We start from the raw sequence: 27,181 nt of genomic DNA on the forward strand, positions 1-27,181 counted from the left end.
GTGCAGGGCAGGAGGGCAGAGGAGGGGCTGAGGGGCAGGCCCCACCTGCTCCTTCTGTGCACCCCGAAGCCCTGGACCTCATCTCCCTTTGTCCCCCCCATGCATCCTGTCACCTGGCGATAAGTGGCCGGCTCAGGGACACACAGACCACAGCAGGACCAGGTCAGATCCAAGGTGCCCTGTGGGCAAACCCACGTTTTCTCCTCACCCGGGCAGGGGTGGGGATCAGTGCTCCCCACGTCCAGGAAGCCACCGCCAGACTCCCTGTCCCCACACCCAGCCCGTGTTCCCGTGGTCTCCACCACAGATCAGATGGGCACAGTGCCCAGCTGTCCGGCTCAGGTCAGGCCCTTCCTAACCGTCCTCTGTGTGGCTGGGGCCTCATGACTGAGCCGATTAGGGGCCCTGGGAGGGGCTGGACTTGCCTGCACCCACCCCCAGCTCCCTGCCCAGCTCCAGGTCACAGGCCAGGTGGGACCTCCAGGTCAGCGATCCCCTCTTAGAGGTGGGGAAACTGAGGCATGGGGTGGTTGTGTGACGATCTTCCAGGATGTGGCTTCTCGGGCTACACACGTCTCCCTCCTGCCGGGAGCTGAGGCTCAAAAGGCGTGTTCAGCGTTTGTCCTGATGAAGGACAACAGTGGCGTGGCCTCCATGTGCAGAGTCTGCTGAGTCCACCATCGCCCCACAGCTGGAGGGTGGGCCTCGGGGAAGGGGGATCTGACCCTGTCAGCCTGGTGGGGGTGGCAGCAGTGTTAGGCCCAAGCCACCCCTCTTGGAGCCCAGCGGCCCTGATGTCACCCAGTGTCGGGGAGCAGGGCAGGTCTGGAGGAGCCCAGCCCCCGACTCTTGAACCCCCAGTGTCATCCCGGGGTCAGGGCCCTCACTTGTCCTGGCTCAGTTCGCCTCCCCTAGTGGGGACCCATCTCCCCACCTGTACCCCTCCACTCGGCTCCCGAGGGGTGTCCTGTCCCGAGGTGCCCTCCCCCCTGGCCCTGGGGATACCCTTCCAGCCCGGCAGGGTCTCCTGTCGCCCAGTGAAGGTAATGGGAGGGTCGGCCCCGTAGGTCCGCTCAGGCTCAGCCTGCCCTCCGCGGAGGGCGGCCTGACTTTCCTGATACAAGGTCTCTCACCTGCCCCTGCCTGAGTGGGGCTGCGTTCCTTAGCTCCCTGGGCCAGATAGGGGAAGCCGGGGGGTCTGAGGCCCCCTCCCCACGCCCCAGGTTGGGACCCTCACCCACATCTCAAGGAATCCAGGGGCTTCCAGATCTCGTCCCTTGGTCTCTCCCCTGCACAACATGCTCTTAAGAAAGTCTTAAGTGTAGGGGCGCCTGGGGGGTGCAGGTGGTTGAGCCCCCGACCCTTGGTTTCGGCTCAGGTTGTGATCTCAGGGTGGTGAGATCGACCTCCAGGACAGCTCCGCACTCAGCGGGGAGCCTGCTGGAGATCCTCCCTCTCCCTCTGCCCTTCCCCCACTCATTCTCTCTCTCTCTCAAATAAATAAATCTTTAAAAAAAAAAAAAAAGCCTGAGTGTACGTATATGAGGCTGGCATCGAGGGGGTGAGGTGGGGGGCGGGGAGAAGGAGGGAGGTTTCCAGGTTCTTATCTTCATGGTCTTAGGATGGGCAAGTATAATGGCTGTCATTAAAGAAATCAAAGCTAAGGGACGCCTGGGTGGCTCAATGGTGAAGGGTCTGCCTTCGGCTCGGGTCATGATCCCAGGATCCTGGGATCGAGCCCTGCATCAGGCTCCCTGCTCGGCGGGAAACCTGCTTCTCCCTCTCCCACTCCCCCTGCTTGTGTTTCCTCTCTGTCTCTCTCTCTCTGTGTGTCAAATAAATAAATAAAATCTTTTAAAAAAAAAATCAAAGCTAAAAAGGGAAAACGGAAGAGGTTGAGCACATCATCTGTCATGGTGGTTCCATCAGAGTGAGGGCTCTGTGGGTGTCAGACCACGCAGACCAGGCCCCACTGCCTTCCTGTGTCCTGGGATGGCTCCCGGTGGCCCTCTGTCCCCTGGCACCCCCATCCCCCGCACCCCTGTGTCCCCCACCCTGGGCAGGCTTCAGGAACAGAAGTCAGGGCTGGAGAAGGAAGCTGCTGGATCATTTCAGAATCTCCCCTGCTAAGGACAGGGGTCATTTCTAGAGACTCCATAGATTAAACGTGTATCTTTGCATCTGACAAGTGGGAGGAGAGAGGTGAATGTTGATCTCGAAAGTTCTGGCCTGAAGAGCCCAGAAAACTCCCGAAAAGTTGGTGTTGATTTAGTTCTCCATATGTTCATGTGCGTAATTGTGTCTAAACAGAAAAGCTGAGGGTTGGGAGAACACAGACTTCCAAAGGCAAATGTTAGCACCCTACTTTATAGAATGACCCGAAAATGAACGAAGAACCTGCAACTCAGAATTACCTAATTGGCGGAGGACAGTTTGCACAAGCGGCCGTCAATTCCCAGTGGGCCTGGAGGGCAGCACTCCGCTCGGGGTGGGTCGGCCAGTGGCAGTCCCTGTCGGGCAGACCTGGCTTCCGGAAAACAGGCCGCGAGGCTGCCAGGAGCCTGAGGAGCTGCCGCGACGCAGGCCTGCGTGCTAAGAAGCAATCCTGAGTGTGAGGCAGCTCAACATAGGAAACACGCCTGCGTGTCACACTAGAACATCCACAGGTGGGCCAACTGTGTGCCGGGGGGAGGGGGAGGGGCTCCGATGTCCCTGTGCTGCACGTGGACAGCCTTCCCCCTCCCCCGCTGAGGGCAAGAGTTCCACCTGTCGAAGGGACTCCCGTCATCAAAACTCATGAAAATACAAACTACACGCTGAATGAGATGCCACCACCCAGTCCAGCGTGGAGGTCTGCAGGGTGGGGTGGAATGGGCGCTCTCCCTTCCACTGTGGGAGGCGGGGGGGGATGTGTGAAAGCCCGTGGCCTCGTCTAGAGAGTGGAGGACATGCAGGCCCCAGACCCCAGCAGCTCCCTGCCCGCACACGCTGCAGACACTGGGGCGTGGGCACGGGAATGACCACAGCCACTTGGTCCTAAGACCCCGAACGCGGACAGCCCAAGCAGGCACAGCAGGAGTGGGCACGGCCGTGACACGTAACCGTGTGCGGGGAAAGCGAGCCTCCAGGGGGCGTCACGCTCGATGACACTCAGCCAAAGGTGAGCATGAGGCCCAACGCCCCACCTTCCCCGTGGATGCGCGGTGTCAGCAGGGGGATGGCGGTGCACAGGAGGAGGGGGGACGGGGGTGTCGGGGTGGTGCCCACTCTCAACCCCATCTCAGTGCCTGGGTGTCCCTAGAAACATCTTTTCAATGGTCCACATTGCTCTCCCTGTCCCAAATGCAAGATGTCACTCCCCAAGAGAAGGAAGCCATGAGCTGAGAATGGGCTCTTGTCCGAGGGGCTGGGCAGGGGTCATCTCACAGCAACCCCCACAGCCCGTGCTCAGGCCCCATGGTGACAGCAGCTACACCAGGCTGTGCCCTGGACCCCTTCCCTCCCCCTCGGTGACCCGCACAACCAGAGCTGCAGTGACAACCATGTCTGCTTCTGTGCACTTTAATGAGGATTCGTGCCCACCAGGGGCTCCCCGGATAGGGCACGGGGAAGGTGGGCAGAAGGACACCGCCTGGGCAGTGGTGTGGGACAGTCGTGGGCTTTCTTCTCCACCAATCCAGGTGGCAGCTCCAGGGCCTGGGCTCAGGGCTCTTTGGGAACATACTGGCGGATCCAGTCCAGGTAGTAGGTGACCCGGGTGTAGATGCCAGGCCTGTTGGGCTGAGCGCAGCCATCACCCCAGCTGACCACGCCTGCCTGCAGCCAGGTGCCCCTCACCTTGCAGACCAGGGGCCCTCCAGAGTCTCCCTAGAGAGGGGACAGCTCAGTGGGGGCTCGTGAGGCAGGGCGGGTGGGGGCTGTGGGGGAGGACGTGAGGGCCCACCTGGCAGGAGTCACCCTGGGGGGACAGGTCAGTGGGGGCTCGTGAGGTGGGGCAGGCGGGGGCTGGGGGGGCAGGCACGGGCCCACCTGGCAGGAGTCCTTCTTCCTGTTCCCAGCACACAGCATGTCCTCACGGATGATCTGTATCTTGTCCCCCGTGTTGAGGCCAAGGTGGTACTGCATGTCACAAATGCTGTTTTCCACAATGGGCACCTTCACCTGCTTCAGGGGGAACGGCGGTGGGAGGGGCGCTGGGGAGAGAGGCGAGCATGCGGCGTCAGGAGGGAAAGCCACCCGTGCCCTGAGCAGGCCCCTGGGGACCCTGACCCCCCCCCGGGGGGTCCCAGAGGCTGGGTCAGGGATGTGACCCGCCCCTGCTCACCCCAGCCCTCCCTCTGGTCCTGATGCTCACTTCCACTGTTCACATCCCCCCAGCCTGTCACCCAGCACGGTGTCCCCGTGGGGAAGGTCTCCAAGACAGAGGGCAGGGTGACCAGCTGGACGTGGGGGGAGATGTTGACAGGGTCCTCAAGCTCCAACAGGGCAATATCTGCCCCATTCTCGATTATGTAGTAGTCAGGGTGCGTGATGACCCGGTTGACGGGCAGCAACCTGTCCCGGTAGTAGAGGTGCTGCTCCCTCAGCTGCACCCTGATTTCTGCAGGATACGTGACGGCCCTGGGGAGAGCAGGCAGCCACTCAGGGGGCCTGAGTAGGCTGCTGGCCCCCCCGGGGGTGTGGGTGGAGCCCCAGCCCCGCCCAGCCCCACCAGGCCCCAGGGCCACTCACGGTCCCACGCAGTGCGCTGCGGTCAGCACCCACTGTGGGTGGATGAGGGAGCCCCCACAGATGTGCTTCCAGTACCCGTGGTGGACTCTCAGGCTCACCTGCCAGGGCCACCGGTTCCCAGGGGCTTCCTGGCCCCCTACGATGCCCATTCGCTCCAGCGCCTGGCCTGAAGCTGGGGTCAGAGGAGCCGTTAGCACAGGCACAGCCTGGCCCCGGGCTCAGCTGTTCCCTGTGGCCCCACGACCCCAGGCTTCTCGGCACCCGTCCACCCAATCATCACGGGGTATGTAGGGTGAGGGGGCAGGGACAGGGCTGGACCACGGTCAGGACTCACCAGGGGACGCACGGACCAGGCTCCCCAGGAGGGGCAGCACCAGCACTGGGAGACTCAGCATCTGAAAGGAGCAATGTGGGGGGGGGCAACAGGGCCAGGCTGGGGTCTGCAGGGTACGGCGTGCAGATGGAGTGGGGCCCCCCGGGATCAGGGGGTCGGTCAAGGCCTGGGGGTCTGGGTTTCGATGCTCTGGATCTGGGGCTCCTCTCCTCTGCTCCACAGCAGCACCCAGATGTTGGGTTCTCGGGGTGGGGGGCTTACCTTGTCCAACCACTGCTGCTATGAACCCAGCCCACTCTCCCCTGCCCATTTATCCTTCCTGGCCAGGAGGCGGTCAGAGGAGGGGCCTTGCGTCCTCCAATCCAGAGTGAAGGAAGTGGATGATTCAGATGAAGTTCGTCATACGACATGTGTCCACACCACCCAGACGTCCATCTGGGTGTCCACAGGCCCCAAGGGTGGGTGTACAGCCAAGCAGAGGACGAGTCAGCCCCCCCCCCCCGAGGGGGGCATGGCTTCCTAGGCTCTGGATGACTAACATGCCTACCAGTCTGCATGAAGTTGCTGCCGGCTCCCCTCTGTGGAGCGGGGCTCCCACGTCCTGCCTGGACTGGGAACGGGGTGTTTGAGTGTCCCTCCCTTTCTCGGCAGGCTGATCCCTGGCCCTGAGGCAGCTTTCCTTCCAGGTATGCCTCTCCTCTGCCCAGATGTAGAGCGAGGATGCCCTCAGGAGGCCTTCAGGTATGGCTGCACCCAGGGACGGTGGTGCTGTCCTCACTATGTGACCTGTCTCCCCCAGGGAAGTTCATGTCCATGGGCTACCCTCAGAGGAGCAGGGAGGCACCCAGGGACAGTGTCCCCCTCCCCACATCTCTGCATGTCCTCTGCATCTTCCCTTCCAGGGCGGGGCTGACATGCACCCCCCAAATCACACGAGGAAACTGCCTTGGGCAGGACCGAGCCAAGTGCCTCCACACAGGAAGGGGCCCTGCTGTCCCCACCCAGGATGTCAGGCCCAATTCCTCGGGAACCCCACAACGCCCGCCCCTGGCTGCTCTTAGTAGGGTGGCCATCTCAGTGCCATCAGCGGTGGGGGGGGCAGATGGAAGTGACAATGAGATAACCACCCCCTGGACACTGCCCCCACCGGGCTCCACAGCCAGGGCCAACGCCCACCCCGCCTGTCCACCTGCCCACCTCCTCCCTCTCCCCTGGGCCTATTAGTCACTGGGGCCTCCTGCCGACCTCCCCACCTCATGGCCCCCGGGCCCCCTGCAGCCCCTACGCTGCCATCAGCGTGGCCCCTCCCCTAGGGGAGCCTTGCCCTGCCCCCACCCTGCCTGGACAGCAGCCTGGCTCTGCGTGGCTCAGCGGCATCTCTCCAGGTGGCCAGTGCACAGTCCCGGTCCTCTCCAGATTTAGGGTTAGTTGTCTGTTCTGTGACCTCAGTTCTCTGATTCTCTGACCATTGAAAAGATGTTTCTAGGGACACCCAGGCACTGAGATGGGGTTGAGAGTGGGCACCGCCCCGACACCCCCGTCCCCCCTCCTCCCACGCACCATCACCCCCCCCCCCCCGCTGACACCGCGCATCCACGGGGAAGGTGGGGCATTGGGCCTCATGCTCACCTTTGGCTGAGTGTCATCGAGCGTGACGCCCCCTGGAGCCTCACTTTCCCCGCACACGGTCACGTGTCACAGCCATGCCCACTCCTGCCGTGCCCGCTCGGGCTGTCCACGTTCGGGGTCTTAGGACCAGGTGGCTGTAGTCATTCTTGTGGAGCTCCTGCAGATCCCCTGCTGCTGTAGAGAACACACACCCCCTGGCCGAGGAAACCGTCCACTTCTGTTCTCAGACTTCAGTCCCCAGAGGGCTGTGTTCCCCACAACCATCCCGTTTCATCTTAGGGACATCCCCATATCCCATACCAGCCAATCGCAGAACTTTGTGGTCCTCCCTCGTGTCCGTACGCAGAAGACTGCCATCTGGGTTCCTAGGGCTGTGTCTCTGTCTGTGATGGCTCCCTAGACCAGATTCCCAGAGAACCCCTGGTGGCTATGCCACATTATTTCTAGAAAGACCACTCCAGTTTCTCCTCCCCGCCGTCCTGGACCTCAGTGCTCCCTCCATCAATGGCCAACAACCAGGAATCTTTGCTCGACCGAAACTTCTCCTGCGCACTTCCTTGCAAAATCCAGTTTAGCAAGAGCCCCTGCCTTTGGCACCTGATCACCCTCCACATCTGATGACAGTTCTTCACTCCCCACCCTGGTACTCGATGGCGTGCAGGAGCCCCCATCGGTTGGTTCAGCAAGAATTCCCCAGATGTCTCCTCTTACTAAGTTCCCATTCAGAAACCCCTGCACCTTGGCTATATGTCCCTACTTGTCTCTGCTTTACTCAGAATGGAGTCCAGTCCCACCCTTGTTGCCATGGTCCTGCAGAAAATGTGCTCTCTCCACTGTAACTCTGAATCCAACACTGGATACAAATGTGACACATAATGTATCATGAGCCAAGGGTAAACCATGATCTGTGATAGGTAACGTAATACATGTGATTGGGAAGACAGTATACAATAGAGGTATTACTTGCTACGTTGTGGGAAAAAAGCACAGGAGATACTCAATTTTTAATGTATTTTTATATTTTTTTAATTTTTAAGTAGGCTCCACACCCAACATGGGGCTCGGACTCACAACCCTGAGATTAAGAGTTGCACGCTCCACCCACTGAGCCAGCCAGGCACCCCTAGATGCTCAATTTTTGAAGTTTTTTGGTAACAAATAGCATGCTTCTGCTGTTTCCATTTGAGAGTTGTGCCCGTCTCAATTCTGGGGGAGCTGGGAGCTTCCCTGTGTCGCTCAGTGGCTTGTCTCCTCTGGCAGCTCTGCCCCTCCTTTGTCAATTTGAGTTCTAGGCTTCTTTTCAGCATTTGGAGATCTTCAATTAAATGAATGCATTTACACTTAGTTTTTCACAGTTGCTGGAAACGGTTTTGTTTGCTTTTTGAAGTTGGAGGTGTTTGTGTTTATAGACTGCAGATTTAATTATTATTCATTCGCATGTACACACAAGGTTTGCCTTTAATCCTTCTAGAACTGATCTCCACGTCAAGTGAGGCTCTTGGACCACCAGGGCAGGAGCCTTCTTCACCTGTCCACCTCCAAACTCCAAACCCTTCCTCAGCCCCAGCTCCCGCTGTCCCTGCAGCCCACCAAGGGATGGGGACAGAGGAATACCGGGAGTCCACCTCCCAAAGCATGGGAGACCCAGGGCCCTGGCTCTGCACAGTCAGACTCTCCTCTCGACTGCCCACTGATAGGAAACCTCTTATAGGGGAGGCACACAGGCTGCTCCTTTTCCCTCTTAATCTAGAAGTTATTTTTAATTACAAATGTAGTACGTGCCCACTGCAAACTCTTGATGGATACAGATGTGTTAAGACAAGAAAACAAGAAATCTGTCTTCCTTCCTCCTTCCCCCATCTCACCCAGGGGTAATCATTGTCCATAGTCAGGGGATGATAACTTCTAGAATTTTCTTTTTTTTTTATAAGATTTTATTCATTTATTTGAGAGAGAGAGAATGAGAGAGAGAGTACATGAGAGGGAGTAGAGGCAGAGGGAGAAGCAGACTCCCCGCTGAGCAGGGAGCCCGATGCGGGACTCGATCCCGGGACTCCAGGATCATGACCTGAGCCGAAGGCAGTCGCTTAACCAACTGAGCCACCCAGATGCCTGACTTCTAGAATTTTCTTAGGCCTGTTTAGGCCCTGGGCTGGATGAAGTGTGGAGGGAAGGGCATTTCAGGAAGAAAGGCTCAGTGGGGACAGGATGGGTTTGGTAAGACAGGATTAGGCTCCTTCAAGCCCAGAGCTGCAGACCCGAGCAGGCCTGGGGCCAGGGAGGGGAGCAGGGCAGGGGGTGAGCCTACACCTGGGGTGGCCCCGTATCCCTGAAAACCATACCCACACAGCCCAGCTCCTGTTCACAGATACAGGTAAGCCCTGCTCAGACCAGGAAGGGTCAGGGCCGAAGAGCAGCCTGAGCCAAGCGAGCAGCTACTGTGAAGGTGGGAGCAAGGAGGAGGGGTCCTCCTGAAGGGCCTCCACACAGGCCCACAGAAGCCACATCCACTGGGCGACAGGAGACCCTCCGGCCAGGAGGGCATCCGGGGGCCAGAGCAGGGAGGCATGCGGGGATAGAACACCCTGTGCCTTGGTTTGCTCTCCTGTCAAAGGAGACAAGGGGCACGGTGTTAGAGATGTGGAGGGGCCACACAGATGGTCTTTGGAGTTTCTTTCTGAAGCGGAGGGCGGGTGCAGGCAAGTCCAGCCCCTCCCAGGGCCCCTAATCGGCTCAGTCATGAGGCCCCAGCCACACAGAGGACGGTTAGGAAGGGCCTGACCTGAGCCGGACAGCTGGGCACTGTGCCCATCTGATCTGTGGTGGAGACCACGGGAACACGGGCTGGGTGTGGGGACAGGGAGTCTGGCGGTGGCTTCCTGGACGTGGGGAGCACTGACCCCCACCCCTGCCCGGGTGAGGAGAAAACAACGTGGGTTTGCCCACAGGGCACCTTGGATCTGACCTGGTCCTGCTGTGGTCTGTGTGTCCCTGAGCCGGCCACTTATCGCCAGGTGACAGGATGCATGGGGGGGACAAAGGGAGGCGAGGTCCAAGGCTTCGGGGTGCGCAGAAGGAGCAGGTGGGGCCCGCCCCTCAGCCCGCCCCTCAGCCCCTCCTACATCTTCCCTCCCTGTGGGACGGTCCAGCCTCCTCCCCAGCTGGGGGTGTCGACGACAGGAGGGGAGAGAGGGAACGTTGTCTAAACTTGATTGTATACATTTGTCCGACTCATTGATTTGGACGTTTGAATTTTTTTTTAATTTTATTTGGGGTGCCTGGGTGGCTCAGTCTGTCCGGCGTCCGCCCCTGGCTCAGGTCGTGATCCCGAATCCTGGGATCGAGCCCCACATCGGGCTCCTTGCTCAGCGGGGAGTCTGCTTCTCCCTCTCCCTCTGCCGCTCCCCCTGCTTGTGCTCTCTCGCTCACTCTCTCAAATAAATAAAATCTTTAAAAGCTGTTATTTATTTATTTGAGAGAGGGAGAGAAAGGTGGCAGCCAATAGAGGCCGCCCTCCCTTCCGGACACCAATGGGAGGGCGCGGACGCGCAGCCCCGCAGACCAATCAGGAGTGGCCTGTGTGCCCCCGGCGGGGGCGCGGTGCCTCCACGGCGCCCCCCCGCCCCCCTGCAGAGAGCCGGCGGCGGGGGGGCGGGGGGCGGGGGGGCGGGGGGGCGGGGGGCGGGACTGCGTAGAGGGGCGGGCCGCTGCGGGGAGGTGGGGCTGCGGAGAGCTGCGGGGGCCGACGCAGGGCGTGCGGGCGGCGGGGCAAGGAGCGAGCTGCTTCCAGCCCTCCCCGGCTGTGCCCCGTCCTCCTGGGGGGTCTGCGCTCACTCGGCGGGTGTCCCCATGCCCCAGGGAGCCAGGCGTTAAATAGCAAATTGAACTCTTGAAAAAGACTCCAAAAGAACGGAAAATAATTGTTTTCTATCTTTTACAAAGGGATCTTACAAATTTGTAGCCGCCGCTGCCTCGGGGGAGCCCTAGGCATCTCCTTTGAGGGCTGGCCCCGCCCGCACCTGCCCCCCCGGACGACTACCAGCACGGAGAGCACCCCTCGGGGCCTCTGCCTGGGATAAGTGCGGGTGCTGCCCCTCTCCGCGACGTTTTGGAAGAACTGGCCAGAAGAGCAGGATACCAAGCATTTATTCCTTGCAGGTAGGTGGGTGCTGGCGGCCCCCAGGCATCCCCCACCCCCGCAACTCGTGCTTCCATCCTGGCCCCAGCTCTTTGCCTTAAACAGGTGCAAGGCAAACTGCCAGCCTCCCTTCCCCGTTTTCTCCGCTAAAGCCAGGACTTGGGCTCCAGTGGTCAGCTGGCCACATGGGGGTGGGTGGGAACAGGGAGCACAGAGCAGGGTGGGGGGGGAGGGTGAGTGCAAGAGGCAAAGCCAACAGGACAGAGGGGAGAAGGGGTGCACAAGAACATGGGAGAAAGATGTAAGAATGCAGACAGATTAGAGGGGAGGGGAGGGGTCAGCCCCTGTGAAAGTTCCTCTGTCGGAGCGGGTGGCGCTGGATCCACGCCCGGTAGGTAGGCAGAGACCCTGGCATACACCCCTGGGAGTCCGGGCTCAGCACATGCCCTGCTGAAGCTCACCACTGCAGCCTGCACCCAGCACTTGTCTCTGAGCTGACAGACCAGAGGGACCCCGGAGTCACCCTGAAAGAAGCAAGAATAACAAACAGGTCCAGTGGGACTCGGGTCTGTGCAGCAGGGGTGGGAGCTCTCAGACTGAGGCTAACATCAGGGAGCTTGTCGGAGGGGGCCGGATGCTAAGGCAGGGGGAGGACACACAGGGCAAGCTCCCTTGGGGCTCCAGGTAGCAGGTGTGGTAGCCCCGAGTTTCCATCTTTAAGAGGTTCCTCCTTGCAATCTGCATATGAGCTCTAGCTGCCTCTTTTTTTTGTTTGTGACAGCTGAGGACCCTGAGGTTCAGAGAGGTCAAGCAACTTGCTGAAGGTCACACAGCTAGTAAAAGCAGTGCTGAGATGTAGTCACTTTGTTATTATTTTTTTTTAAAGATTTTATTTATTCATTTGAGACACAAGAGAGAGGGAGAGCATGAGCAGGGAGAGAGGCAGAGGGAGAAGGAGAAGCAGGCTCCCCGCTGAGCCAGGAGCCCGATGTGGGGCTCGATCCCAGGACCCCGGGACCACGACCCGAGCCGAAGGCAGACACTTAACCATCTGAGCCACCCAGGCGCCCCTCACTTTGTTATTATTATTATTGTTGTTGTTATTATTATTATCCAAAGCCTGCCTGCTTCTTCCGATGCACACTGCCTCCCTTACAAGGTGCATGGTGTCTCTGGATCTGGACACCTGTCCCTCTGGCCCCTGCAGGACCTTCTCACCTCCCTGTGACAGCTGGAGCCCACACTTTCTGCTTTTTATTGTCAGGATGGCTCTGGAATCGTCTTACAAATCTTTGTCAAGTTCCAGCTCCAGGCCAGATGCTGTTCCACCTTGGGTGAGAAAAGTCCCCAACCTCGTGGAGCTAGATCATAAGATGCCACCCCTGCCCCAAGTCCAGGATCCAGCCTGCTTCCTAGGGTCACTTAGGATTAGAGAGGGGACCTGGGAGAGCCTTTTGCTAAGCACGAAGGAGGTGTGTCACCACTTCCTTGTGAAAGGGGGCTCTGCACCCTCCCTCCCATTGCGTTTACAGGGAAACTGAGGCCTACAGGTGTCCAGTGACTCTCCAGGACCCCACAGTGAATCAGGGACGGGAACACAGGCCAGAGGGGACTGACCTCGCAGAATCCCTTTTGGCCCTGGACGTAGCCAGCACAGAGCATCTCCTTGGTGATGGGCTCCGGGGGGTAGAGCCTGCGACAGCTTTCTAGGCCAACGATGCGCATGTCTACCTCCCGCAGCCTGTGGGGCTCAGGCAGGGCCACTGTGGGACATGGGGGACAGCGGCTTAGGGGCCCTCAGGGACCACGGGGTGGTGTGCCACTCTCTGTGAAGAGCTAAGAGTAGCGGCTCCACGGGTTCTCTCCCCAGGGCCCACGTTCCTATCATCTGGGCGGGGAGGAAGATGCAGGACCAAAGCAGGGCTGAGCAGTGCAGGATGAGGCCTGGGCCGGCCTCTACGTTGAGGTGAGGGGCAGAGAGAAGACTGGGGTGACTCACTGCACCCTTGCATGCCTTCAGCTCAGGGCAGCTCCCTGTGCCCCAGCCCCCAGCCCCTTGCCCCTTACTCACCATTCTGCCGGATGTCCCCCCAGCTGGTCACCCAGCAGAGGGTGCCTGTGGGAAAGTCAGAGCCCGGTGGAGCCAGAGGGATGGTTCTGATGGTGCTGGAGAAGGGCATGGGGCGCACCAGCTTCAGCAGAGCCATGTCGCCACCCTGGAGGGTGTCCCCATTGAAGGAGGGGTGCTGGATGACGTGGATGGCAGCCACAGAAACAGAGTCCCGGGGACTGGTATACAGCACAGCCTCTCCCAGCTGGATGCTCAGGTCCTGCAGATTCAAGAAGCTGGGCAGGAAGTAGAAAGGACATGGTGGGCTCTGAGAGCGGTGGTCCGGTGGCTTCGGCTTCACCCAGCTAGCTCTTCTGGGGAGAGGGCATGGCACTGAAGGACCCTCTGCTCTACCCTGGCCCTCTGAGTCAGATCCAGGCATGAGGAACACAGGGTACATCCTCTGGGCACTTGTCCCCAAGAAACCCCATCTGGCAGGGAAAGACTCCCATGTAAACTCCAGCTTCAGGTGACAGGTGGTTCAGCCTTTGACTGTGGAGAGCCCTCCATGCAGCAGGGCCTATACTGGTGGGACAGAGTGGACACAGCCCTGCTATTCCTGGGCCAGACAGCCGGGGCACAGTGCTGAGATGGCCTGGGGTCGGGGGAGGGCTGGGGGAGCAGGTTGGGCTGCGCTGGCGTGGTGGGCAGGGAGACAACGTTCTCTGCAGGGGCAGGGTATAAGTTGGGGGAGCTGCATTTGGGGGGCTGTGGAACTCATAGAGCACGTCAGCAGGCCCCCTCCCTGGCATCTGAGGACAGCAGGTGGGCAGTGACCTGGGAGGGGCCATTCGAAAGCACAGAGGAGGCAGGAACTTGTTGATGAAAGTGTTTTGAGTTCCTCAGGGAGCCGCTGTCTCTGGGCCTGATGCCTGTGCCCGATGGAGGGCTACGTTGTCCCAGCAGGACTGCCCCTAAACCCAATGTCCCTTTTCTCAGGGTCCACATCCCGCATCTGCCTCTTGCTTATCATACGGTCTTAAGCAAATTACTCACCTCTCTGGGCCTTAGTTTCCCATCCTGGAACATGGGGGTAAAAGTATCTATCTAAGGTGGTTGTCCTGAGTGTGCTTGGGACAGTGCCCAGGGGCAGGAAGCCCCCAGTAACTGCCGGTCATGATTTCCAGGACTGGATGTCTACCAAGGACATCCCAGGAACAGCCCCAGCACCAACAGAATCGTGAAAGGCTTATTTACCCCAAGGTGACACCTGGGACCAGCCGATTATACTTTAATTATTGCATCTGCTAAGGTTAAGCTGACACCATAGCTCAGCTTCGGGAGGGGCCAACCTTGATTGTGAATTCTCTTTGTATAGAATTCAGTACCCGATTGCTTTATGATAGTTTGATTCTGCTTTTTGTTTTCAAGTATCGTCAGAGGACATCTAGCTCTTGAAACACTCTCTACTCTCTCGTACACCCGTGCTGAGTGGCGTGGGAATAATCGCTGAAACGGGGAGCAATGCAGGTGTCCACGGACAGAGGAATGAATGTACAAACACTGCCCATCCGCACAGCGGGATAACATCCAGTGATAGAAAAGAGAGAATTTCTGACACTTGCTATAATAACATGGGTGACCCTTGAAGACCTGCTCAGTACAACTGGACCACCTCCGGAGAACACTCATTGCAGGATTCGGCTTCGATGAGGTCCCTGCGGTCGTCAGAACCATGGAGATAGGAAGTGGAGGGTGGGCACCGGGCTGGGGAGGGTGGGCATGAGTGCTTAGTGGGGACAGAGCTTCAGTTTGGGAAGACAGAGGAGTTCCTCGGGGGGCGGGGGGTGTTACTCAACAGTGTGAACTGTGGACTGAGAAGGGATCGAGATGATCAATTTTATGTTGTGTATTTAACCAGAGTTCCAAAAATTGGAAAGAAGTTCCTGACTTCCAAGTATTGTCGAATAATTAAAGTTTGTTTTCTTTCCTAGTTTGAAGGGAATGGCCAGCATCTGAGGCACCGTCCTGGAGGGGAGAGCCAGGTGCAGGCGCCAGGCCTGCCTGGGGGTATCTGAGCCACCTGCCAATGGCAGAAAAGGCCGGGGAGCCCCGTGGGCCCTGGTGCTGCTCCAGACCCACAATTCTCTTCCCCGCACAGCTGCCCAAGGGCATCTCACAGCGTGGGCCGCCCAGTGTGGGGAGGCAGGACTCACCTGGAGACGCAGTGGGCAGTGGGCAGCACCCACCGGTGGCCGATAAGACTGCCTCCATAGACGTGCTGGCCCTGGTCTCAGAGGCTGACCTGCCAGGGCCACTGCCGGGGCGCTGCCACTGTACCCCCAACAATACGGGCCTCTGGGCTGAAGCTGCTCCCTGGTGGAGAGACAGGGTCACCAGCCGGCCTGCTCTGGAGAAACAGGGCCCAGTGGGGGGCCGGAGAGCTGGACCCTCCTCCCACCTCCACCATGGATTCAATAGCCCGTGGTCAGCTTTCTGAGTTGCAAATGGCACTGCCCAGTGGAACTTTCTATAGCGATGGGCATGCTCTGTACTGTGGTCCAGTGTGGTCCAGGCCCCTGGCAACAGGAAGGAAGTGTGCCCTGGGACTGAGGAGCTGAGTTTTTCATCGTAATTGTAAGTAATCTAGACGTCAGCAGCCCCCGTGGGTGGCTGGTGGCACGGGGTTGGAGAAGGAGGCCGACCTCCAGTCTTCCTGCCCCTGGACGGCATTTCCGCCACTGTGATTTTGAAGCTTAAATGACACAAGTCAGGGGAAAGCCCTGCATGTGGTTCTGGCACGGGGCAGCGGTGCGGGGGGGGCACCAGGAAGCCTCGGTTTTCCATTCTCTACCTCGACTTCCTCCTGAGTCCCACGCAGAGGAGCTGCTCCAAGGGACAGGACTCAGAGCTGAAGGTTACCGAAGGGCATGTGTGCATGACGGTTCTCGCACACAGACCAGCGGGGTACAAGCTGTGCAGCCCCAAGGACAGTTTGGATCGAATGTGTCCTCCCCAGGAGGGACCGTGGAGCGTGCATGTGGCTGGTGAAGGCCCCGGCTCGGAGGGGCCATGGACTGGGTCCCCACAGTCAGAGGTCCGGGTTCCAGGCAGATGGGCGCTCTGGCTGTGGGACTCACCCCTTTCTCCCAGGAAGGGGAGCACAAGGAGCACTGGAAGGAGCCATATCTGTGGGCAGAGGTAGGATGGAGGGTGTTGGAGCCGCGGCCGGCACTGGGGGCTGCAGGACCGGCCTCCCCACAGGTCTCCCCACCGCAAAGACCAAGGGCTCCAGAGAGAGGACGAACCAGGTGGCCCCTAGCATGTCCTCTGCCAGCATCACCCCTGTGGCCCTGGCCTTGCGTGGGTCGCACCACCCCAGTCCCGGGAATGACCACAGGAAGAGACGGGGGCTGGGGCTGGAAGGTGAAGCCTGGTCCTCCTGCTCTCCGAAGACCCCTCCTTACCTGGACAGACGTGTACTGAGGGCCCAGTGGGGACTCCAGGTTCTCCGTGAGCCTTGGTGGCATCTGACTCTGACATAATGTCACCCTGGCCTGGAGCTACACCCAGCCCCTCCCCCTTGGCCTCCCACCTCTTCCCTGTCCCTGGCGGTCCTGACGCCTGCTGTCCTGCTCTCAGCTCTGTCCCCTTCTGCCCTGCACGCAGGGAAGAGGGCCTGGTCCCTCCCTGGCCCCCCGGCCGATCCCCAGGCTCCGGGACCCGGCTGTCCCAGTGAGGCAAGGCCACACTGGTGGTCAGGGATCAGGCTTCAGGCAACGGGGTGGGATTTGGGTCACAACAGAGTGACCTTCAGCATCTACCTGGTCTAGGTGCAGAACAAACACGGAGCAGGAAGGACCGGGAGGTTCCGGGAACCACGGCTCTATTGATTCTGGCAAGGCCAGAGAGAGACACCGGAGCCTGTCTTATCTCGGGTAGTCACTCCCTTCCTGCCCCTGCCCCAAGAGGTCTCTGGGCCATCCTTCCACGGAGCTGGTGGGAGGTGGAAGGAGGGGCCAGCAGAGGCTGAGGGGCAGCCATGGGGCTAGAGGTCTTTTGCTTCACAGAGCAGCCGGACCGTGCTGGGCAGGCGGCCCTCCGTTGCTCACTGGGCCCCCCATAAATGCAGGAACGTGTGCTGGGGACTTTGGGTGTTTGATCTTGTTCACGTACGCAAACTGATTCCACCCCTGTGACCAGTGGAAGTGCACAGCTCAATGCCATTTAGCCCATTCCCACTGCTGCCCGCCCACCCGCCATCGGGCTCTGGGATGTTTTACCCCCACCAAGGGCCACTCAGCCGTCCCCTCCCCAGCCCCAGGGCTGCGGCCCCAGAGTGGAGCCAACACTGAGATCCTCGCTCGCCCTTCCCAGGCCTGGAAGGACACCGGCCTCTGCTCAGCCCTCTGCACATCAGGGCTGGGGGACACACTCCCATGGAAAGCCACGTTGCCCATGGTCAGCCCATCCCACAAAGACTCCGGCCACACTCGGGTCATTCCTCAAGCTCTTTAATCTGACAGAGACAGCACAGTGAGGTACCCTCCGCCCCAGGGGCCTCCCACCCTGCTCCCCAGCATCCTGCTCTATCCGCCAGCAGTCGGGGAGGCCAGGGACACTGAGAAGGTGGAGCCCAGACCAGGGCGAGGGGGGCCGAGGCTGAAGCAGCAGGCCCTGGGAGAAGGCAGGAGCTGCTGTTCCCAGCTGGTTCAGGGGCACCTCCGGATCTGCTGCGTGATCCAGGGCTCGTAAGTCTGGACGCGCGCGTAGACCCCGGGAATGTCGTGCAGAGCACAGCCGTAGCCCCAGCTGACCACTCCTACCAAGTACCAAGTGCCCTTCGCCTTGCAGACCAGAGGGCCTCTGGAGTCACCCTGCGGGAAGAGAGGGAGGGCTGAGCGGCCGCCCATAGCCGGGGCAGGACAGGGGGCGGAGATGGGGTGGGCCTCACGTAGCGGGAGTGGCAGCCCTCAGTCCCGGCGCACAGCATGTCGTCCTGGATGATCTTCTCCAGCTGGCCCTGCCCAGAGGCGTTGTGGTACAGCTGGTCGCGGACGGCATTCTCCACCACCTGCACCCTCACCTGCTGCAGGCGGTAAGGGGGGGGCAGCGACTCTGGGGGAGAGAAGTGACCAGAGGTTGGCAACACGTCCTGCCCGGCCACCTGGGGCCCCGCGGGGCACAGCCTCCCCCTGGCAGGCCGCTGTGGGGCCCCCCGGGGTGCAGGAGCCCTGCCCACTCTGAATTCCTAAGACTCTGCCGACAGAACTACCAGAAAGAAAACAGAGGGGTGAGTTTTTCTGGTTCCCCCCCCCCGAAATATCTCCTTTTAAAGTGGAAATAAATAAGCATTTGCATTTCCCCATCCCAGGACTAAGCCCTGAGCTCAGTCTGCCTGTCAGCCAGTCACAGAACCGTACAGCCTGGGGTGGCCGGATCTCCTTCCTGAGTGGAGTGCACGGCGGGGGGGCGGGGGGGCACTGATGCGTGAGCAGCCCCTTCTCTTTCCTTTCCGGAACCTGCAACCACCCGCCCGCCAGGAGTTCCCGGGGATGACAAGCTTGGGAAAGGCCCTGCCTGGTCCCCGCCCCATACACATGGTGCATCCTGATGGCGCCCCAGCCAGTCACCCAGCACTGGTCCTCTGGGGTGACCTCAAGCTGAACTGACAAGAGCCTGACCGGCTTGACATTAGCAATACCTTCCGCAGAGTCTGACAGCTGGAGCAGGGCAATGTCCACACCCAGACTGGCGTAGATGTAGTTGGAGTGGATGATGAGGCGGCTCACATTCAGCAGCCTCCTGCCCCCATAGAGATACACGTCCCCGGCATTGATGCAGTAGGCTGAGGGGTTGGCATCCTTCCTGGGGTCAAAAAGAAGCCACAGAGGTAGGTCCTCCTAGGGCAGCCCCCTGGGCACCGCGGGGAGGGGCATGGCAATTCCAGGCAGAATCCTACCATGAACCCAGATTTCCCACCTCCTGACTCCCCCCACGTCCCACCCAGAGACTCACCGGAAAATGCAGTGGGCGGCGGTCAGCACCCACCAGGGGTGGATGAGGGAGCCCCCGCAGATGTGCACCCAGGAGGCCCAGTGGCAAGCATAGATTCTCAGCCTGACCTGCCATGGCTACTTCCCCTGGGGGGCACTATGGCCACCGATGATGCCCACCAGCTCCTGATCAGGGCTGGACGCTGAGGAAGCAACAGGAGACGGTGCTGTGCCCGACCGCCCCCACTTAGGCCCTCCCGGAGTGGCCGGAGGAACTGTGTGCCAATGAACTGCCACAAGTCCCAGCAGCTGGGACTAGAGACAAGTTTGCAGGAGCCTCTGGAGAAGGGAGGGGTCCCATGGGGTCAGGACTCACCTGGGGTCCCAGCAGTGGTGCTCCCCGGGAGGAAGAGGGTTGAAAGCAACACCTGCAGCATCTGCAGGGGGAGAGGGCACGGAGGGACAGCTGACTCAGGCCCCGGGCTCAGGGACAGAGAGGGCCTGGAGCCTCTGCAGGTGTCTGGGAGGGGCCGGCACCTCTACCTTGCCTGGACTCCATGGGCCTCTGCGCTGGGGGCCTCCTGAGCCCCTTTGTCTCTTGGCCAGGGGAAGTAGGCAGGCAGCTTGGTCAGCCCTCCGCTTGGAGGGGAGGATGGGGAAGAAGGGCAGTCGGGTGCCAGGTTGAACCCATTGGTGGCTGCCTGCCTGGGTACGCCGTCCCCCCGGCCCTTCCCCAATCTGAGGCTCATCCTGAGCCATGTGGAGTGACTGTCCCGCCGATATCTCCAACAGAGCAGAGCCGCCGGGAGGGTTGGGGCAGGAGAGGGGGCAGTGCCCACAGCTGTGCCCACTCGCCCCAAGGCAGCCTCCTGCACCCCTACCATAAGCTAACGCTTGAACCGGGGGCCAGGGAGGCACCCTTCCTCACCCCCAGCTCTGAGCACAGGTTGCCACGTTCCACAGGCCTCAGGCAGGTGGCAACGTATCGGGCAGAGCTTGTACCCCACGGTCGGCGGGCTCCCAGATCCCAGGGCACCCCCCACACACCATTCCCAGCTCATGCAGTCTCCAAAAGGAGGGGGGTGTTTGTTTCCATAGAGAGGGCCACAGAGAATCAGCAAAGCCGGAGACCAGATTAACCTGCGGCCGATTCCTCATCACACACCTGGAGACTGAGGCCCGGGGAGCCCTGCACCCCCACACCCAGCCCAGGGCCTGTGGCCCACCCCCAGCTCACTCTGATGCTTCCTCATGACACATCTGAGCAGCAGAAGCCCCAGAACCTGTGGCAGGCCCAGCCCTGGGTGCTTTTTCCCCCCACCCCACCCCCACATTTTGACCAGTGCAGACTCATGCTCTTCCCCCATGTTGGCCTGGCCCGTCGGGGCAAGTGCAGTGTCCTGCAGGGGCCTCCCCACCTGGGGACAGCCTCCACCCCTGTGCCCCCATCCTGAGTGGGCAAACCAGCCTCCGGGCTGGAGCCCCCAGGCCTGCACACCCCCTGCCCTGCTGGGCCCTCTCTCCCATTACAGGAACAAGCTGTGTCTCACCTTCTCCAAGGGTGACTCAGGAAGGAGACGCCTGAGCCCCATTCAGAGCTTCCTGTCCCCTGAGCTCCAAGCTCAGAACAGCCTCTGTGGTCAGTGGTGACAGTGATTCGGAGTGGCTCAGGGTCACTGGGCCTCAGGAACCCGAGGGAAGGTGACCAGGGAGACAGCATACCTTGACCTAGAGCCACCTCCAGTGGGGACAGGAGGACAGAGGGCCACGATAGGGTCCCTGTGCCAGGTGGCCCAGCCCAGCCCTGTTTGTCCAGGGCACATGGGCACAGGGCAATGGAGTGGACAGAGTGAGCCCAGGGGACCCCAAGAGGCATGCTTGGGTGGAGAAGCCTGGGTCCCTAGTCTTGGAGAGCCCCATGCTAAACATGGCAGCATGTGGGCAGGCGGAGTGGGCAAGGATACTTCTGGAATTGGTGAACAGGAGTCTGAGCACCACACCCCAGCCTTGGAGGTGAGGCTTGGGGTGTTCCAGGCATGGCTGAGACCTACAGCCCATCAGAGGAAGCTTTGCATCCAGCATCTGGGAAGAGAGAAGAGGGAGGATGTGGGTCACTGAGGGAAAATGGCCTTCTAGAGAGGCGTGGAAGGAGGGGGCACTGGTGCCCCAGCCTCTTCCCAACTCAGAGCCAGGCCTGATGGACAGCTGCCCCAGAGGGCAGCTCCTCACACCCTCCTGCCTCTGGCCTGGTGCCCACACCTGGGACAGCCGCCACAGCATGGGGAGGGACCCCAGGGGCATGAATGAACACCAGCTGCATGAAACACCCAGGGTCCCACTTTCTGTGCTAATCGTGAGAACTGGGTCCCTTATCTAAGGAGATCAACCTCAGACCTTCAGTCCCTGGTCGTCCTGGCTTTAGCTGTTAAGCAACCAGGCCCAGGGTGGGCAGGATACCTGCTTGCCTTGATAGGGTCAGGACCGGACCACCAAGAGAAGGCTCAGCGATAGGATCAGAGGAAGGATTGGGGGCTGCGTGGTGGGGGGCTTGCAACCGTCAGGGCTGCGGCCAGAAGGAACTGGCCAACGATAGGTCAAGTCCAGGACTGTGGCCAGGATGCCTGGTTCGGGGATACCATTAGGTAAAGGATGTGGCTGCCCCAGGCTGGTTGCAAAAGCTCTTGGTTGGGCAAAAGACTGGGCAGGGCGTCCTAGCATGGACAGCGGTGTCTCAGAGGGGTCATGGGAACCTGGAGGGAGGAGCGTCCATTGCCACATTTCTCCATGGCCCCAGTGGTGACCCAGTCTTTGGGCACAAACAGAAACACAATATCAATGAACACGAATGCCCTGGCCTTGCGGAACTCTCTGGAAAGACCTGGAAGGTCCTCCCACATGTTTTAGGGAGTCCTCACAGAGAATTTCTCTTTTGCAGGGGGGTCAAATCTCCACACCACACAGCGAATGCCTGGCATCTCTCATGACGAGGACCACTGCACTTCCTGGATAGGAAGAGGGTTTCCCAGGGCCATTTTGATGGAGCCATTGAGATGTTACCCGTTATAAGCAGATGTTTTGGGAGAAACTTAAAATCCACTTCAATGTGGCTTTTAAAAACCAGAAAACTCTTTTCCTCCAACATGAAAGATACTTTTTTTTAATTATGAAAATAATGTAACTCAGCCTACAAAAAAAAAAAAATTAGAAAGTAGAAATTCTCATTAATCTTCTGCCAGCAGTAGCCACCGTGGCCACCCACGATCACTCCCACACTCGCAGTTTGTACAAGGAGCCAGGCCGTGAAGGCACTGTGAGCACGCATTCCCTTCACCACCACCCTCCGCAGAGAAATACATCATTGTTAGCGGTGCACTGTATTCAATTGTATGGATCTAGAGTAACTTATTTAACCAATTCCCCATGGACAGACAGACAGGTGGTTTCCAGTTATTTGCTGTGAAAACAACAATGGGGTAACATTCTTCACGTTACTCATCCCACCTAATTATCAACACACTCATTCAGGTGTGGCTGAATCCAAAATGATACTCAAGCTGGGACCACTGAGCCGTTGTGATCTGTCCATCCAATCCCTCCATCCACCCCTCCATCTATCCATCCCTCCCTCCATCCCTCCCTCCATCCCCCCTCCCTCCCTCCATCCATCATCCATCCATCATCCATCCATCCATCCATCCATTCTTCCCTCCCTCCATCCATCCCTCCATCTCTCCATCCATCCATCCATCCATCCATCATCTATCCATCATCCATCCATCATTCATCCATCCCTCCATCCATCATCCATCCATCTACCCACACATCCATCCCTCCATCCATCCATCCCTCCTGCCAGCTACCCATCCCTCCCTCCCTCCTTCCACCCATCCCTCCCTCCCTCCTTCCACCCATCCCTCCCTCCCTCCTTCCACCCATCCCTCCATCCCTCCATCCTCCATCTCTACATCCATCTCTCCACCATCCATCCATCCATCCATTCCTCGATCCATACCTCCTCCAGCCAGCCACCCATTAGATGACTTGTCCATGTCTTCCATCCATTCAAACTTCACTCACTCACAAATTCACTTAAATACAGCAAAGACAGAGCTCCTGTCCCCATTTCCCAGCCCCAGAAACTGAGGCTTAACCAGCTTGTGGGGTGGATTGAGGGATGGCTGGGTCTAGGATTTAAAGCAATGCTTAGGGGTGCCAGGTGGCTCAGTTGGCAAAATATCTGCCTTCAGCTCAGGTCATGGTCTTGGGGTCCTGGGATCGAGCCCCACATCGGGCTCCCTGCTCAGTGAGGAGTCTGCTTCTCCCACTCCCTCTCCCTCTGTGTGCTCTCTCTCTCAAATAAATAAAAAAAAAATCTTTAAAAAATAAATAAAGCAATGCTTAGTGATTAAAAGAGAAAAAAGACAAAGTTTCTACGCAAATACTTTGCGTTCAAAGTTGGCTATATCGGCATGAGTTTGTATACTATGTATTCAATACTCCTAGTGAGCCAGAATACAGGCTGGGTCCTGAGCGGAGCTTCCCTGCTGGCACCCTGGCAGCACTTGGCGTCCAGAGGTGGCTGGACATGGCCATGGGTCTCTGGGGGTGGTGGCCAACTCAGAGATCCAAGAGGGCCCCTCATGGGTGCAACGGAGGGGGCCATGCACCGCAGCAGCTGCACACGTTTGAGGTCACATGTTGTGCAACCCACCGATGCAACCCCCCAGGGGCCAGGGCTCATGCCTCCTCCATTCCCTGTGTCCACCCCGTTCCAGATATTCCAACTTCTTAAAAAACCCCTCCTATTCTTCCTCTTCACAATTCTGGGCCAGTCTTGGCTGTTTGCTCTCTCCTGCCTCTTAGGACAAGCTCTTCAGCCTCTGTGAAAACCTTGGTGACACATTGATCAAAACCGAATTGACTTGTAAATGAACTGAGGGGGATAATCACCCCTCCACCATTGCTTTTTCTCATCCATACACATCAGACAATTTCCCTACGTGTTTGGGCCACCTCCTACGACATTCCTTCCACACTCTAATTCCTCCCATAAAGACCTCATCCAACCGTCACTGAATTTGCCCCCACGTGCCCTATAGCAGAGTGGCTGTCCTGAGGGTCATCTTTATAAAAGTAACACTTTCCACTTTGTGGCCAGTAACAGGCATGTGGCCAAGGTCGGCCGGCACATTTGTCCCATATCCTGCAAGCTTACACTCTGGTTAGTTCTGGTCACTTGTAGACTCTCTGGACGTGGAGAATCATTATCTGTTTCTTACTCTGTGTTTTAATCAGGGTTCCCAGGGACCAAACGAGACCCAGGCTGGAGAGGGGACGTGGAAGGGGACTTTGGTCTTCCAGCCACTGTCTTCTGCCTCAATGGGCTTTCCTTCATGCTACCCACCCCACCCCACCCCCGCCCAGTCTCCTGCTTCAGAATTTATTCATTCCTACTCTGCTCCTTCACTTGTCACCCTGCTGGCAAGTGCAAGCAACATGTCTTGTCCTGACCTCCCGTGACTGTGGCCCTGACCCTCCCATCTCACTGTTGGTTGGGTTTATGGGGTTGTATGGCCTTCCACGCTATATTTCAAATCCTTGTGGCACATCTACCTCCCCTCCAGACCCTGAGATCAAGGAAGGCAATGCGTACTCTCCTGTATGTGGGGACATGGCACCCACCCACATTGGTGGAATGAATGAGATCCTGAGGATGGCTCAGCTGTCCGTAAACTGACAAACACCCTCACTTGGTGACAAGGTGCTTGGCAGGCAGGATGGGATAGCGATGGTGGCCCAAGGTTGGGGGAGAGTCTCAGATCACCTCATCCACCCCTGCTCCCCCTGCCCAAGCCCAAGCCTTCCCAGCACCGCCAGCACTCTGGGATTCCAAACAGGTGAGCTGGGTCGACCAGCTCTGCGGCCACACCCACCTCAAAGATCACTCTGACCACCAGCCTGTTTACAAGACAGTTTAATGAGACAAGCGCACCTGTCAGCTCACCACCCCCATTGGCGCCCCCACCCTGCCTGTCCCCACGGGCAGGGGAGGATGGGGCCACAAGAGGTGCAGGACAGGGGAGGGCTAAGCACAGGGAAGGGAGGGGAGTAGCGTGGGACGTCAGCTCGGCTCTGGGGACGTGATGTGGCAGAAGAAGCACCATCCTCTGCTGGCCAACAGCCTGGCCCCAACCTGAGGCTCACTGGCGCCTCCGAATTTGCTGCTGGATCTGGGTCACATGGCTCTGGACGCTTGTGAAGACGGCGGGCAGCTCAATCATGGAGCAGCCGATGCCCCAGCTGATCCCACCCACCTGAACCCAGGTGCCTTTCTTCTTGCAGACCAGCGGGACCCCAGAATCACCCTGCAGGGAGAGGGGATAGTCAGTCACCGAGCACATAAGGCCAGGAGGAGACCCGCGGCTGGGGCTGGGCTGAGCACCTCACAGAGCAGGGGCTACGGCCCAGAGTGCCAGCACACAGCGTGTCCTCCGGGATGACCTTCCCGTTGGCTCCTTCGTGAAGGTACTTCCCATAACCTTCCTCACAGGCTTTCTCCTCTTCCAGTGGGATCTGTACCTGCTGCAGGCAGTGGGGGGGGGGGGGGTTGGTGCAGTGGTTCTGGGGTAGAAGCGGAGGGGTCAGGACGTGGAACTGGCCACCCCCCGCCCCACGCCGCAGATCCCTCGGCACCGCCACTTTCCACACCACCCGGACCCAAACCCGCCACTGCTGGATTTGAGAGCCGCAGGTCTGGGTCTGGGCGCACTGGGCTGTCGGACCCTGCAAATACCTTTGACCCATCCAGCCCGGTTCCTTCATACAAAACCAAAATCAGAGTGTCCAAGCGGCCCCGTGCCCACCCACACCTGGGGCACAGGTGGCTGTGAAGGGGCTTCCTATCTTCCCCAAGTATTTCTGAGCTCCTGAACCATCCCCCACAGCCTGCCCCCACCTGGTGGGCAGGAAGGATCCAGGACCCACCCCCCGGCGTTCTCACCATAGTACAGCCCCCTGCCCTAGACCGTCAGCCAGCACGTGTCCTCCGGGCTGAATCCAGGGAATGTGACGGCGGGGTGACTGGCCGAATGCCACGTGACACTCTCACGGGGGTGGCCAGCTTCAACAGGGCCAGGAAAACCCCAGAAAGGCAGTGATGTACTTGGGGTGGACGATGACGCGGTTCACGTTCAGCAGCGTCCTGCCCCTGTAGAGATACACGTCCCCGGTGTGGATCTGGAAGACTGACGGGTCGGCGTCTTTCCTGGGGGAGGCAGACCCCAGGACCCTCTTGGTCTGAGTCCAGAACCCGAGTGGGCCCCAGTGTCTGCTTCCGCCCCCTTCCCCACCCACCACACAGTGAGGGGTCCTCGGTGTGACTCACCGGAAAATGCAGTGGGCGGCGGTCAGCACCCACTAGAGGTGGATGAGGGAGCCCTCGCAGAGGTGCTTCCAGGAGGCCCGGTAGTAATCGTAGATTCTCAGACTGACCTATCAGGGCCACTTCCCCTGAGGGGCACTATGGCCCCCCGAGATACCCACCAACTCCCTCTCAGGGACGGATGCTGTGGAACAACGTGCAGGGGTCAGGGACTCAGCTGTGCCACCCTGCAGAGCCCAGGAGCTTTCTGGGCCATTCCCACCTAGGTCAGAGGGCCAACTGGCCTGAGGGCAGGGCTGGGGTCCCAGGGTGGGTGGGCACAGTGCAGGGCTAGGACTCACCTGGGATCTTGGCGGGCACGGAGCCCCACAGGCAGGAGAGGGTCAGAAGCATCAGCCACAGCATCTGCAGGGAAGAGGCGAGGGCAGGTGTCAGGAGACCAGGCAGGGCAAGAACCCAGTGTCTGGAAGCCAGCCTCAGGGTTCTGACCATCAGTCGGCTTCCTCACCATGGATGGACACACAGCCTTCCTCCCTGGGCCTCCCTGGGAGTCTTTTTATCTTTCTTTCCAAGTAAGTGGGTGGGGTCTGGTCAGACTTTCCTGCCCCCAGGCTGGGGACATGGTGCCAAGCTCGGCCCAATCTCTAGCCCCGTCCATCCCCCAGCTGGGCCCAGAGCAGTTCCCGGGAGAGACACAACGGACCAGCTGCATTGCCCGTGCAGACCTGCATATCTCAGCTGGGGCAACTGTGTGAGTCTGGAGACATTTTTGGGTGCCAGACTGTGGGGCCCTTCCAGCATGGAGGCCGGGGACACCGCTAAACGCCCTCCATTGCACAGGGCAGCCCACAACAGAAAGTCATCTGGCCCTCATGTCCAGTGCCCAGGTTGAAATGGCCCTGGTCCAGGCGTGGCCATTCTG

General features: G+C 59.4%; 4 protein-coding genes across 5 annotated transcripts; all 4 read right to left on the reverse strand.

Annotated features, from left to right (window-relative positions):
- Nucleotides 1-3,702: 3,702 nt before the first annotated feature.
- Nucleotides 3,703-5,132, reverse strand: LOC114215748 (tryptase-like). 2 transcript variants are annotated; one of them, XM_088016909.1, is made up of 5 exons: nt 5,066-5,132; nt 4,732-4,897; nt 4,355-4,620; nt 4,030-4,193; nt 3,703-3,867 (listed from the first exon to the last, which is right to left on the reverse strand). In XM_088016909.1, exons 1-5 carry the CDS (start codon nt 5,124-5,126, stop codon nt 3,703-3,705), a joined length of 822 nt encoding a protein of 273 aa, XP_087873035.1. In that variant the 5' UTR covers nt 5,127-5,132. The 2 variants fall into 2 exon arrangements, with proteins under 2 accessions (XP_087873035.1, XP_027967750.1); XM_028111949.2 differs by having other exon boundaries at nt 4,732-4,903; nt 5,066-5,126.
- Nucleotides 5,133-8,932: 3,800 nt separating this feature from the next.
- LOC148162826 (prostasin-like) lies at nt 8,933-16,412 on the reverse strand. The gene is made up of 5 exons (XM_088017047.1): nt 16,350-16,412; nt 15,099-15,169; nt 12,904-13,178; nt 12,450-12,595; nt 8,933-8,962 (listed from the first exon to the last, which is right to left on the reverse strand). Exons 1-5 carry the CDS (start codon nt 16,410-16,412, stop codon nt 8,933-8,935), a joined length of 585 nt encoding a protein of 194 aa, XP_087873173.1.
- Nucleotides 16,413-17,594: 1,182 nt separating this feature from the next.
- On the reverse strand, nt 17,595-19,627 carry LOC114215650 (serine protease 29-like). The gene is given in 6 exon segments (XM_028111783.2): nt 17,595-17,759; nt 17,837-17,998; nt 18,483-18,750; nt 18,901-19,081; nt 19,255-19,315; nt 19,427-19,627. Coding segments are annotated over 6 exon segments (1,038 nt in total).
- A 5,451-nt stretch (nt 19,628-25,078) lies between these two features.
- Nucleotides 25,079-26,664, reverse strand: LOC148162827 (putative serine protease 29). The gene is made up of 7 exons (XM_088017048.1): nt 26,601-26,664; nt 26,421-26,443; nt 26,263-26,294; nt 26,041-26,142; nt 25,904-25,958; nt 25,326-25,499; nt 25,079-25,243 (listed from the first exon to the last, which is right to left on the reverse strand). Exons 1-7 carry the CDS (start codon nt 26,662-26,664, stop codon nt 25,079-25,081), a joined length of 615 nt encoding a protein of 204 aa, XP_087873174.1.
- Between the last annotated feature and the right edge of the window lie 517 nt (nt 26,665-27,181).

This window comes from Eumetopias jubatus, unplaced genomic scaffold (genome assembly GCF_037043125.1).
Source record: "Eumetopias jubatus isolate StellerSeaLion01/CBP00866 unplaced genomic scaffold, mEumJub1_p1.0 scaffold_12, whole genome shotgun sequence".
In the NCBI taxonomy this organism is placed as follows: domain Eukaryota; kingdom Metazoa; phylum Chordata; class Mammalia; order Carnivora; family Otariidae; genus Eumetopias; species Eumetopias jubatus.

Excerpts from the sequence above, each read along its gene's own strand:
- LOC114215748 (XM_028111949.2), bottom strand. The coding sequence starts at position 5,126 with ATGCTGAGTCTCCCAGTGCTGGTGCTGCCCCTCCTGGGGAGCCTGGTC. Across the intron at positions 4,621-4,731 it reads GCAGCGCACTGCGTGGGACC|GGCCGTCACGTATCCTGCAG; the intron begins GTGAGTGGCCCT and ends TGCTCTCCCCAG. Across the intron at positions 4,194-4,354 it reads GGGGGATGTGAACAGTGGAA|CGCCCCTCCCACCGCCGTTC; the intron begins GTGAGCATCAGG and ends CTCTCTCCCCAG.
- LOC148162827 (XM_088017048.1), bottom strand. The coding sequence starts at position 26,664 with ATGCTGTGGCTGATGCTTCTGACCCTCTCCTGCCTGTGGGGCTCCGTG. Across the intron at positions 26,295-26,420 it reads CCGTCCCTGAGAGGGAGTTG|TGGGTGCTGACCGCCGCCCA; the intron begins GTGGGTATCTCG and ends ATCCACCTCTAG. Across the intron at positions 25,244-25,325 it reads TGGGCCGTAGCCCCTGCTCT|GGTGATTCTGGGGTCCCGCT; the intron begins GTGAGGTGCTCA and ends CTCTCCCTGCAG.
- LOC148162826 (XM_088017047.1), bottom strand. The coding sequence starts at position 16,412 with ATGCCACCAAGGCTCACGGAGAACCTGGAGTCCCCACTGGGCCCTCAG. Across the intron at positions 15,170-16,349 it reads CTCAGTACACGTCTGTCCAG|GGCCAGCACGTCTATGGAGG; the intron begins GTAAGGAGGGGT and ends CTCTGAGACCAG. Across the intron at positions 13,179-15,098 it reads ACTGCCCACTGCGTCTCCAG|CTTCTTGAATCTGCAGGACC; the intron begins GTGAGTCCTGCC and ends CTTCCTGCCCAG.